We start from the raw sequence: 13,790 nt of genomic DNA on the forward strand, positions 1-13,790 counted from the left end.
CTGCAGTATGGAGCAACATATGCTTTGGAGAAGTAGTATCATTTGTTATCGTTTTAGATTTTAGTTGGTTTTCTAATGTATATAATATTACAGGAAAAATAATAAACTATATTAAGTTTTCCATATGCAGCAAATTTTGACCTTAGCAGCCCTGTCTGTCAGCTTACTGCTTTTCCCAGTCAAGTTCTCACCAGAGAAAAGCACAGAACTTGACACTGAGTTTGGGAGAGGTGGCTGGGCTGCATTAAAAATGTGTTGAAGATCTTCCCTCCCATTCTCTGCTTGCTTCAGACAATACAAAATAGTAGGTTTGTTTTTCAAGTACTTCAGCAGTCCCATATTGGTATCTTTTTGTAGATAAGAGTCCTTGTTATTGATATTTACATGTGCAAACTTGTAAAAGGTTGAAAATGGAAATTCCTGTGTTCACAGAACTTGTTTCCCCAGAACAAGCACCCTGTGTGCATGCCCAGCAATGCTCTGATTTATCTTTCCTAACAGAAGCATTTAATCCATGTTGTATGTAGGAGGAGAATACTCTTTGGAAGTTAAATATGATTTTTGGCCAAATTGGAAATTGAAAGCATGCATGGAGCCACTGTTTTCTCTAAGCAGTCATTTTCATGTTGTGAAGTTTTATAAAAACCCTTTCCCCCTCCAAAAATTATTCATCTTTATTTGTGCAGTTCTTCCATAATGCACAGCTGAGCATCAAAAGATAATAACCTGTTAGCATCAATAAATTGTAAATGACATTGGGGAAAAAAAGGCGTCTTGTTATAATACAATGGAAGGCAAATATACTATATAGGACGTATAATCATAATGAGTATGTTTGCGTTTAAGTAAATGAGGTCAGCTGCACACTAATCTTTTGCCAGAGCAATTGCAAAAAGGATTTTTTACAGGAAGTGGGCATTTGGAAGTAGATATTTGTGTGCAGTTCCCTAGAAGCTTTTCCTCTCTATGGAATTTTTTCTAATTCTGAGATTTCCCATGTTGTCATAAAAAGAAGTTCTCCGTGTTTCTGTTTGAAACTATTATTTTTGCAGAGCTCCACGTGACTTGCCAGTATGGGGCTGGTTATTTACATGAGTCGCAGGTGGTTTCATAATTTCATACCAGGTTTGTGACAGATAAGGATAAATAATACACTGATATTAGCATGATACAGAGCAGTCATTTCTTGTACTTATGCCTTGTCAGCTCCTATCACACAGTGCAGCTGGCTCATGAGTGATCATGGGTTTCTTACAGTCAGCGGCATGATCAAAAGCACGTGAAATGTCAGGAATCCTTGCTTACATCTTTGTCCTCGTGTGCCTGGGACCTGCTTTTCAGCAAAGGCAATGAGAAAATCATTGATTTAAGCATGACTTTAAAGCCTGCATTGAATAATTGGTATAAGGTTGTAATACTTGCAGTTTCTTCATCATAAATTCAATTAATATTTTTTGATCTATTTGTTCACTAAAAGCACAGTGCCGCCACAATCAACAGTAATTGCAGTCTAATTTGCAATTTTTTAAGATAGTGGTAATTGCTTAAACCCACTGGGATTAGAGAGAGAGTTAGAATAGATGGTTGCACTTTAATTTTATGACAGAAGGATGTTGCTTAGTTCCAACACATTTCAGTGCTGAGAATATCTCTCTCTGCCAGCTGATATAAACTTTCTCTGGTGCACTGGCACAGGAAGCAGCATTCAGCTCTTGTGTAGGTTTTAGTAAATTAGGCACCTAAAGGTAGGTAATATAAAGTTTGCCATTTACATTTGGTAACTTTCATCCTCGGTATGTAATTTTTTTATTAATAAAATTACATTGTGTTATGAAACCATAACACTAATAAAATTGCCTCTTGTATATGTTGAGCCTAACTTGGAAGGTAATGAACTCTTGGTCATAAATACAATTGTGTAAATGCAAAGGACAAGTTTATGCTTTGCTGTGCAAGGAATTGGGACTAAAGGTATAGATATAACATGTTTTAAGAGAATTTTGCATGCAGTTTAGTCTAGATGCCTTCTTAGCAGAGAATCCCAATCATCAGTTTTGTATCAATATTGTGTAGGCTTTTTTCAGGTAGCAGAAAAATTAAACCACAGTGCATGGGTCTGTTGTAATGCCAGCAAAACAATATTTTTATGCATTTTCTACCTGCATTTGTTGGGAATCATGGTCAGATGATCATAGAATTCAGATATAGATACAGATTCTGTCATGTCTGTGACCTACTCTCATCTCTAAAATGGGGATAATTATATTTGCCACCCACCACTGGGAAGCACTTCACAAATATATGTTCAGATTATCCAATATGAAGAGTTTTCCAAGAAATGTTGGACTTTTGCCAAGAAAGGTTGGACCAGATCATCCTTGAGGTCCCTTCCAACCTGGTATTCTATGATTCCATGAAGATGAGCTACTGACTTATCTGTCCAGTCAGTACAGGTTCTATCAAGTTACGTATGTTAGAAAACATGTGGACAGGATCTCACACAGTCATCCTTTACAGCACTGAGATCTGTGTTAGGAGCTATGCAAACTCCATATTGTCAAAAAAAGTAGTTAAGCCTTTGCATGTGATATTTATTTATTTATTAAATCACACTTTCTTTCCATTATAATTGAAAAGTGCACCTTTTTGACAAGAAGCAATTCTAATAATCCTCCATTTGACTTATGGTCAAATACAGCTCCTGATGGCTCTTGGCAGCTGGGAATGTTGAGCTGCCACTCCTGGGAGCAGACCACAGTCAGAGGCCATTCATGTAAAAACACTAGCTTTCATCTCTTGTAAGAGTTAGGAGATTCAGCTTCATACTTCGTATACACACAGGAAATAGGTATGGAATTTAAGAGGGAATTGCCAAAGCAAATTAGTCAAGTCTTTCCCCCTCTTGTGATTGCTCCCAAGTAAGATGAAAGACAGCCAGAAAAGAGGGAAGTCTGTATCAAAGTATCCCCAAAACTGGCCCTGAAGAAACAGAGGTGTAAATGTGTGTGCCCTCAGGCAGGAATATTTATATTCCTGTTGTCACTTATCTGTTTTTTATTTTTTAAATCTGCTAGAGCTTTGGATATTTCCAAGAAAAGGCAGAGATTTAGAAAGACTGAAAAAAAATTAATTTTATGGCCTAATTGTGAACTGTGTAGAAAAATACTTACTTCTCCCATTAAAATTTTCTCTTTTTAATGTTATTGATTACCTTTTTGTTTATGGGTGAGAAGTAATAGAAATTTTCAGTCTGTCGACTCTAAAACTTTAATTAGTCTGTATTTATAGCGCTTGCCTTCTGTGTCTACTTTTTAATCACATTGACTAAATTGTAAAATAACAAAGAAGTATAAAGCAAAGGTAACAGAAAATTAGAATAATTAGGAAATAAATAAACTATTGAGTAACATCTACAAGACATCCAAATGACCTTTCAGAATAACACCTAATAGACAGAATCTTTTTAGTCCGAATCTTAAAAGACCATAATGAAATACAAATCTTGGAAGACAGATTTAGTGAAATGCAAATATGTTGTAATGATTTATAAATCTTAGAGGACATTAGGGTGCCACACAAGTTCTAGCAGGCTGCTAATGTAGATTCAGATAATTTTGGTTTCGTGAGAATTCTCTCTGCTGATCATGGACTAATTTGGTTCTACTAACTTCTACCAAGGAGGACCAAATAGGGAAATATAAAGATTCATGTAAGAAATAATATAATACAGAAAAGAAAGAACAACTGAGCAGATATTAAATCAATAATTAAGTATATGATGGCAGTTTTTCTTTAAATCCTCTTAGGCAGGCACTAAGCAAGCAACTCAAGATAGTAAAATGGGTAGATTAAATTGTTTTGCCAATTTTTGAACCAGAAGATTGTGGTAATTGCAAAAGCAGGCTTCCTTCAGGCCTGACCTGAAAAGTTTTGCATTGGTTTCAATTAAATGATAGTTGGCTTTAATGTAGTAGTCAGAAAAGTGGTGGGCTCTGACAAGTAAGGAGTGTGTGTCAGAGAGACATCTGCTAACAGTCGTTACTTGTCAAACTAATGGGGGTTTAGTGAAAGACTTATTTAAGAAGTGTCGTTTGTCTGCTTTCACCTGTCTCTCATTTGAATGACACCCCCCCCCCGCCCCAAAACCCCAAACAGTGCCAGCATGACTAACAACAGGTAATTTAACCAGTACCTGTGGGAGTTACAGCAGTGTATTTGACTGAACTCCAGGATTTGGGTGCTCTCCATTCCATATTTGTCCCAAACAACTTGATTTTGCAGATCCATGCTTGAAAGCAGTTGTTATGGGTAGCATTAATCCAGAACAAGTTTGTTTCTTGAATTCTAGAACAAACATTCTCATTCAAAGAGATATAACAAACAACTCTGAGCAAAAGCATGAAACATATTAAACACACTCAAGTTTTGATTTCAGCCGGAAGTGCATTTCAGTGGAAATGGGCAGAATTAAAATGCTGAACTCGTTAATTACAAAAACATACATTCTGCATGGGAATCTTCCAATCCTGCAGGAAGTACTCTGAGAAAGATCTTTCCCTTTCCTTGTGGAAATTGTTGTGTCTTTGTTCCTAAAACAGGTAATTTGCCACCTTTATACATGTGTGAGGTTCAGCAGATAATCTCTGTTGTTGCTGAGTTTTATTTGCCACATGATAACTCTGTGCTGTCATATCAAATACTCCTAAACGCTCTAATATAGGAATGATTCTGTGGCTTTTTTCTGTTTTTAAAGCCCAGGGAAAGGTGCTAAAGGGCTAAAACTCTTTCTCATCTAAAGGGTAATAGCTTTAGAGAATAAAGGAAGATCCTTAGGCTGGGACCTCAGGAAAATGGCTGCCATGTTAAAACAATGTATTCTGGGAAGATGTGGGAAATGAGGTTGCACTGACTCATACTTTACGTTTCAAGATGTAACTGCTAATTAGTTTTACAGTCTAACTTCATAAAGTGTTGTTGAGCAAATGTTTTCTAATATGGACACACTCATATTGTATGCCGAGCATCTTATATTTGCCTAAGAACTTCTTTATTTCTCTACTGGACTAAAAGAAAATACTTCCTAAAGCTCATAACTCTCCTGTCTGTGGGTGTCCCATTTGCTTCAAAGACTTTTCTGTTCACAAAGGACTTGATTAATCAGGACCCAACTATGTATATGTTGTATATGTCGGTATATGCTTAGCCAAGAAGTAATTTCTGAATGTTATCTTGCATTGAATCTATAGGTAACATCAGAAACACTGAGAAACTGAACTATGATAAACAGCACCAGTATGAGATAATGGTGACAGCTTTTGACTGTGGGCAAAAACATGCAACAGAAGATGTCTTAGTACGAGTTAATGTCAAACCAGTGTGCAAACCAGGCTGGCAAGGTAAGGTTTAATTGTTTATATATTTGAATATATATTTCAATTTTTTGCTTAAATCTCATTTCTTTGGTGTTTTCCCTCCACTGCATGGTAAGGAAATTCGGGTGCTTATTGCAGTGGTATAGAAAACTATTGCTATTTTTTATGCTTACTTCATTCCAAACCTGTTAAAAAAATGAATGATAATACCATACTTTTTTACATTTGCCATGTTTCTTCTCTAGTCAGAACAAAGAACAAATTAGAAAAAAAGAAAAAAAAGACAAATTTCTATTCTAATAAGCTATCTTATAATTCAGTCTGGATATACCCAAAGGTTAAAAAAATGCTGCTGATTTACCTTTCCCCTGCTGCTCTTTTTAAATAAAACTTTTGAAGCCACCATGACAAGATAGTTTTCCCATGTGTGCCAGAGTTGTTCAGATTGATCTGTTCCAGGTAGAGAATTGGCTTTCACGTGCATGCCTGCATGAGTCAGGGCATGCTCAACCAGCAGTGGGAGTGAAAGGCATTTTTTTATCCTGATTACTGTCTTTATATTGAGACATTTCAGTGGGAATTGATTTTCTAAAAAGGTTATAAGAATCTACAGTCTACTCTGTCTAAAATGGAGAAAAACCCAGCTGGCAATATACTAGGAAGATAGATATCCCAGAAATTACAAGGAATTAAGATGAAAATGTGGCCTGGATTAGGGAAAAACCAACTGGATGTAACCACATTATGCAAATTTCATTCAAGACTAGTCTGACCTTCGTAATAGTAATTTTTAAAGAGAATGTTTGAGAAGGAATAAATCAGTTTGGCTGTTGTAGTTGAAGGTAAATTTGCAGACTGATGTTTAGAAGGAAAAAAGGTTTTCTTTGTAAAATGAGGAGCCCTGGTCTAGAGGACCTTGAAACACCTAGAAACGTGCGCAACGCTTAGAGCAGAACCACTTTTTAATTTTTCAAGGACGTACTAGTTCCCCACCCACACAAGTATTTCGAAGAGCATTTTTATTTAAAAACTAGAACACTTACGAACTTTTTCCACATTTTCTAACTGATCTTATTGTTCAAAGCCTCATGATTTATTCTATAAAGCCAATATGGTCTCTCTGTAGTGTAGAAATGTTCTGTATCCACTTTATGGAGTCATCTCAAATAAATTTAAATACTCCCAAATTAGCTTGTAGTTTGTGCTAAAATGGGTGCAAATGATGATTTATTTTTTTAAAAAAATTTCCATATTATTTTCATTTAGGTATTTTATTGATTGAATAATTTTTGCAAAGATACCTCACTAATGGTGTGTTTATATTGCCAAATATTGTCATACTTATTTCATAGCTCAAGCATCAATTGTAGGACAGATGGTCATTGCTGGTCCCATCAGGGGGTATAGATACCAGGTAGCTAGCAAAAGTAATAGAAACAACCTCAAATAAGGCTTGTTCTAATTTTCTTGATGCTTTGTTCATCTTAGATTATGTGTGAGGTGTTTACAAGGTTTTAATGGAAAACTCGAATTCAGCTATTGTTACTTTATGCATGCAAAATTTATTTTCTTCTCTTTTGGAAGTCAGAGCTGTATGTAGCTGATGGTTTGGTTAACACTAGGTTTTTAACATGAGAGGTAACCAGCTTGTTGTTTTCAGCGTGATGGTGAGAAAAAAACAGTGTATATAAAGCAACAACTCAAAAAAAATAATGCAATGCATAAGAAAGTTTAAAGCAGCTTGTCTAAAGCATGTCAGATAGGAAAGGATATGCTTTGATTGCATTCATATTGGGCTTTTTGTTTATTTCTGTGGCAATTTGGCACAACTATTCTTTCTCGCTTCTGATATGATAAAGTTTTATGATGGGTCTTTATTATAGGCAAGGTAAAGGTATGAAATAACTAAATATGTTCTGCTCTAGCATATTCCATGCCATCCATGTGGAATTGTACCTTTCAATCTGTCAAAAAGGTGACCGCTTCACTTCATTGGCATGTCTCCAGGTCAAATGGCACAAAGTGCAAGTGGATAGCATTTGCCTACTCAGGGTATAAGGTCTTTAGGTAAACAATTGGGTAGATATGACTTTAGTTCTTAATTACTAAGTCTTTAATTAGAATTTGAAAATGAGCTGCAGCATAATAGTTCAAAAAATTTCTACATTTCTCTTAATGAGATTTTATTTTATGCCTACTTGTTCTTGAAGGTGAAGATAATCACAGAGGTGTGTTGAGTGTTGTTTTCCACTTTGAGCCAATATCTATAAAAATTAACTATTGCTAGGAAAAATAAAAATCAAATAAGCAAAACTCACTAATAGTATTTTCAGTACTGGGAATGGAGAATATTTCTTCCCTGTGTCTGTCACTCTGACCTCCCCACAGAAGCAGCCAGCAGGTATGCTCCATCTTCTTTGAAATAATGATATATTTGAAAAGATTGGATGACTAAGGGAGCTACAATAAAGTTTTGCTTGACAGAAAAGATTACTATTCTGAGCCTTTGGTTATAATATAGAAGTTGCCAAAATACAATATATGATTTTTTTTTCTTGTTCCTCAGTGTTAGCTTGAACAAAGAAATACTTGGATTTTCAATTTATAGTAGTGGCGGTTAGTTCTTAGAAGTTACTGGCTTTAGTAATCTGAAATATTGTGCAGTTCTTTCTATGACTATCGTGAATAGAGATTGTAGTAGTCTAATACCAATTCAGTGTTAAAAATTTCAGTGCAATAAATTTCAATGCAGATGCCCCTCAAATAGCCTGCATTGTGCAAGGGTGGGACAGGGAAGAACAGGTTTACATAAAATAATGTACAAAATTATTCCTGTTTCTAGAGGCCAACTCCACCTGACTGACGTGTATAGCAGAGCAAATAAGACTCAACAAGCCAAGGTGATAACCTTTAAACAGTATTCCCTTGGTCTAATAGCATTTAAGTCTTCATTAAATCTAGGAGCTACTTCCCTACTCTTTGAAGACGGACATTAATATACAATTAGCAAGCATTCCCACAGAGACATTTTCAGCAAACAGCAAGCCTCCACTCTATCAAGAGGCTACTTTAGAAACAAACTTGACCCAAACTGACATAAAACCATTCAGAGCAGACCACTCTGAAAAGTTATTAGTATCCTAAGCATGCTAAAAATGTGAATCAATAAACTGAATTAATTCCTAATCAGTTATTTTAATTGGAAATACTCATTAGTGAGTTCTGTCAGCTGACTTACAGCTATGCTACAAGTTCTCTTCATGCTATCTGTGTGTTAATTTTCATGATTTTCAAACAACGGAGTGGTCACTTACTGCCAGGTAAGTAAAGAAGACTACATTATAAAGAAAAGGTAGATGATAGTATTTCTGAAACCACAATGGGCAGATTTGCAGTTGACGGTATTTCTATTTTTGTTTAATCTTCTTTTAAAAAAAAAAAAAAACACCACACAATTAATGACATTCCATACTAAGAAAAACCTTATTATCTTCAGCACATTCCATAGGGTTCTGTCCATTCTTCCAGCGCTCTGCTTTTGTTTCATTTCTATGGACACACAGAGAGCAGACAGTACATTTTCCTTTAGATTCACTTCCAGTGTGGTTCTTTTCACTACAGTAGCTTTAATGTCACAAATATTGATTTCTATAAAGTTACTTCTGCCTTATTCAAAGCAGGGTAGACATACTTGTGGCAACACAGTACTAAATAACCATATGGTATTTTCATTAAAAAACAGAGGTGAAATAGTCAAATGCCTGTAATCTAGACCATGTTTCTGATAGCTCATTTGTGGTACCATAATATTATTTTCTCATTTCTGCTACTTTTAGGAACAGTCTTCATAAAACCAAAGATGATACTGTCCTCCCTAGTGGAATAAGAAATGGAAATAAAATATAAAACAATGTGCTGAAAGATGCAACATAGCAGAAAGTTAAAAACAATGATTCCTGTACCGAGCTCTCTGGTGAATGGTGTACTACATGGGGAGAAAATAGAGCAGTTTAGCCTCAAAAAATGAAGGGCAGAATCACATCCCCAAAAACTTAAAATATGTTTTGAGACTGCTAGACATTTGCTCAACCGTTGACAATAAAACCAAAAGTCAGGTTGTACCCCAAAATGCAATTAATTTCAGGCAGAAAGTAGTTAAGGCATAAAACAAAAAAAGCTCCTCTAAAGCAATCAGCTGAATACCCCAATAAAATATCAGAGGTCTTTGCCTTTTCTGAAACAAACAGGGGAGGTTGTTTCTTGGGGAGTATGTAGTAAAGACAACAGTTCAAAAATTAAAAGTCAGTCTCCTCTGACCAAAGTTAATATGGCCCTTGCATAAGCAGTGCTCACTAACCTCCAATTTAAGAGAAAATTAGGACTGATTAGAAAACAGGATTTCACAGCATCCGGCCTGAAGTGTTTTACTAATTTGAAAAGATTTCCTACACTTATCCTCAAGTCTCATGAACCCATATACACAGTTAACCCAATAACCTGAGGTAATGATATAGAGTAGAAGTTCCTTAAAAATTCATCTTAAAAAAACCCCATATCTTCTTTAAAAATTCAGTGACTTGCCACCTAGTGTTTGCTTAAAAATAGTTTTGCAATAAAAGCTCCTCTGTTTACCTAATAGACTATAAAAATATCTAGTAACAGTAGTTAACGTATCAAAGATACTGCATGTTACTTCTTTTTTAAGGCATGTCAGATTCACTAAGGTGACCTAGGGCTTTGCTACCACCAAAAGGCACATTCTTACCACCTCTTTAATGTTGAATAGTCATTCCTAGGCCACGTACAGGTCAGATCAGCTCGCTTTTCCTGATGAAATATAATCTTTCTTTTGATTGGAGGAGGGCAGGACCTTCTCTTTTAGTAGCAGAGTGATCTTAAATCGCTTCTGAGTCAATGTACTTCACCGATGCTATTTGCAATAGATGCTGAGTGATTTTAGTGGGCTTTCAGTAAAATCCAATTACAGAGGAAAACCAAAACTGTATTGGCTTTTGAGCTGTCAGTGCTTTTAACAAGGAGCGATATGATTATTAAAGCAATTGGGTATTTGGAGGAGAGTGGTCAAGGACAGAAACTTTGCTTATGAGAATAATATTCCTGGTCTTCAGGAACAATTTTAAAAGCCCAAGTATTTTCTGCAATAAATATAAATTGATTTCTATTCTTCTTGTGCACATAGCTAACAGTTTAAAATGCAATGGTTGTGTTATCTTAGCTATAAGATATTTACCCATATTATAAAAATAAAATTTATTGCAAAACAGGGAGCCTTATGCCAGTCTAAGCTTGGAGCTGCTGTGCGTACATTAGCCACACATCTTTAAAACAAGGTCATCCTAACAAAATGCTTACATTTCACTAATAACTTGAATGGCATCACATAGTAGAATACTTATTTCAGACATTTGAAAATTAATTGAACTTCTGAATACTTTTGATTTTTGAGCTCAAAGTTTACATAAGCGCATACTCATTTATGTACTTGTATCAGCATTATTTTTGCTTTTGTTTGACTGTCAGACGTATTTAGAGAAAGCAGTCATACCTGTTTCAGTCTAATTTTTAAGACATGCTCTCCTTTCCTCAGCAAATTCTGTGTATGTATTGCAGCTAAATACATCTTTCTCGAACACTCCAGAGACGGTGTTTTCACATGCTTCTTTTTATCATAGCCTCTTACTGGAAACAGTACTTTATATATGCCAAAACTACCTTTCTTTTGCCTGGCTATATCAGACTGGGAGCTCATGGACATGCTGCTATCGATTTAATGAAATCAGCTCTTTTTCTTTGTCATTTTTCAGTGATGACTCACCAGTTTGCTGAAGTTCCTGAGCATGAGCTGGCACTTCATATTATTACTACAAAGCAGTCTCTCTATAACACCAGTTCTCAAGGTCATCTCATTCTGTGCTTGGGATATCCTCTTTCTGTATTGACTTCCAATGAAGAATTGCCTTCCGGTTTTGTCACTAGCAGAAGTAATTAACACCGTCCTGGTTTTGTGCCAAGACCATTAATGAAAATATCAAATAACAGTCCCAAGGCAGATTCACAAGGATTTTAATAGTTCCTTCCCTGCGTACCATGAACTTTACATTTTCAGAGTAACTCATTGTTGCCCTCTCTTTAGGCAGTTCTGTATATACGTTACAATTGAAATACCAAAGCCCGTCTTTTCTAGCTTAACTGATGCAAGAAAACATTCACTTCAGATGTATTTAACTAGATTTTATTTCCATAGACCTCTGTGGAAGTTCACTCCTTTGTTCACTTTTCTGCATTTACAACTACTAAAAAGCTTTCCTTTTTTTTCATTTTCACTGCAGGAAGTCCATGAGCTTCACTGGGGCAATTATTTCATTGAGACATTTCTTACCTCTGAGATGTAGGCAACAGCTGGTGGTTCCATTAACATTTTTTCTGCTCAAAATTTAAAGCAGGATATCCAGTTCGGTTTGAAGCTTTTCCCTATGATTTTTTTTCCCCACATGTAAAAAATTCCACATATTTTTGCACCACAGGGTTAAAAGTTGCAGACTTCCCACACAAGTTTTGACATCCTCAGTTTAATTGATTTCAGTAGTGCTTCAGAGTCTGTCTTTTAGAATTTGAGAAGCTTTTTGCATACTCCTCAGTAGAGAAATCCCTTGTAATACTAGAACCCAAACACTAGTCACAGCCCTTGTTCTCCAGGATAACTAGGAAGCTGCCTCTTCCCGTAATGACATCTTTATGGGTAGTTTGTCCTTCTGAAAACATTAGAAGTTTCTAACCACATCTAAACCTGGTAACAAGGAGCAGCAAGGGCAGAGCCATTCCCTAAAGGAAGGCAAGCCAGGAGCCAATTGTAATAACAGAGCTGGCAGAGCCTTCATCACCAAGGGCCAACTCCTCACCCAACGCAGGTGAACAGGGCAGACTCCAAGATGGGGGCCAGGTTCAGCCGAGAGCCCAGATCCTCAGGTATATTCATGGTGAGGAGGCAGGTCCCAGGAAGTCAATCCATAGATGAGAGTAGGATCAGGTCACTGGGCAGGTCCATCGCAATGAGGCCAGTCTGTCAAGCCAGAAAGCCAGTCCATGGGTTGACTTCTGGATAAAGGGACCCTATGGCCAGAGCTGTGGCTGAGCTAAAGACCAAGATCCCTACAGCATTGTAAGTCAGGATGAAGTGCTGAGGCTGAGCTTAAATAGGGCTCCTGGCCCATGGGTGCAAATGGAGGCCCCAGGTGAGGCTTATGGAGGCTCCTTGAGGGCTTATTAATTCACTTGGGGATCTGACACCCAGTTTGCTGCAGTGAATACCTATTATTATTCAAATGTAATCTCACAACAAATAATAATTTAACCCATTCTGTTTCATATTTTTTAAATTCTTATATGTTTATTTTGTATAATTAGGCACTATTAGGGCTTGGGGTTTTATCACTCTATGGAGTATTCAGTGTCACTAGTTCAGACACAACTGCTATTCCATTATGGTTCACTAACTCCTCCTACAGCAGGCTTTACCACTATCCTGCAGTCGTCCAGATTTCTGTCTCTCTCTTTTTTGTTGTTTTTTAAACTGCCAGCATGCTGCAGAAAGGAAAGATGTGTATCTTTTTTTCTTTATGCTTATGAGATCTGCATTCAAAGCAGATTTATGTGTAATTTTTGACAAAATTACAGAAACATTTCTGATCTTGTTTGAAATGCTTTGTGTATGCTGATATTTCTATTTATTCTAGATTGTTTCAGATTTTCAAAATAGTAGAGAGGAAAATGTTTAATTAATAAAACACTCTAGCCAAGTATCCAGCCTACACAGATAGGACAGATGCGAAGATGCTGCAGAGGAAACAGATCTACCAGTTACATTGCTCTGGGAACCTTATGTTCCAGCTATTGTCTAGAGATGCTGCAGAGACCCACTAATTTATAATAAAATATATTTTATTCACTATATAAAATTTATCTTCAATTTAGCTGCCAGGATGCACATCTTAAGTCCAATATGAGAGAAGTTTTGTGTTTTGCTGGCATGGTAGGAGTTGTGTTGCGATTGTCTTTAATTACCTTGACATCATTTTTAATGAGGTGGAGTAAAGATTCATGGCCACATACATGTAGGAGGAGACGTGAATCAGGTCATACCTTCTTTACACGTGTGACTGCCATACTCTTTCAAGGAAAAATCAGATTAAATCATTCTTTGTGTCATCAAGCTTTAGAAATCAATTCAAATATAACACATGGATCACAAGGTAAGAGAGTCGTGTACAAAACTGTTAAGTATAGAGATCAAGGAAAGTCTTTACGTTATCCTTCTGTTAAAAGGGAAATTTTAGTGCATTGGGATTTACTTTTAAAGGCTCAAACCGTCACTAAAGCTTGATCCATTTTGGTCTTGGA

At 36.3% G+C, this 13,790-nt stretch overlaps 1 protein-coding gene across 3 annotated transcripts in view; it reads left to right on the forward strand.

Annotated features, from left to right (window-relative positions):
* Nucleotides 1-13,790, forward strand: part of CLSTN2 (calsyntenin 2) — a 391,014-nt gene that overhangs the window by 295,034 nt on the left and 82,190 nt on the right. For all 3 annotated transcript variants that reach the window (XM_074590208.1, XM_074590209.1, XM_074590211.1), the window contains exon 5: nt 5,247-5,396. In XM_074590208.1, the coding sequence (XP_074446309.1) occupies nt 5,247-5,396 (150 nt within the window). The remainder of the gene's footprint in view (nt 1-5,246; nt 5,397-13,790) is intronic.

Source organism: Larus michahellis, chromosome 6 (genome assembly GCF_964199755.1).
Source record: "Larus michahellis chromosome 6, bLarMic1.1, whole genome shotgun sequence".
Classification (NCBI taxonomy): Eukaryota; Metazoa; Chordata; class Aves; order Charadriiformes; family Laridae; genus Larus; species Larus michahellis.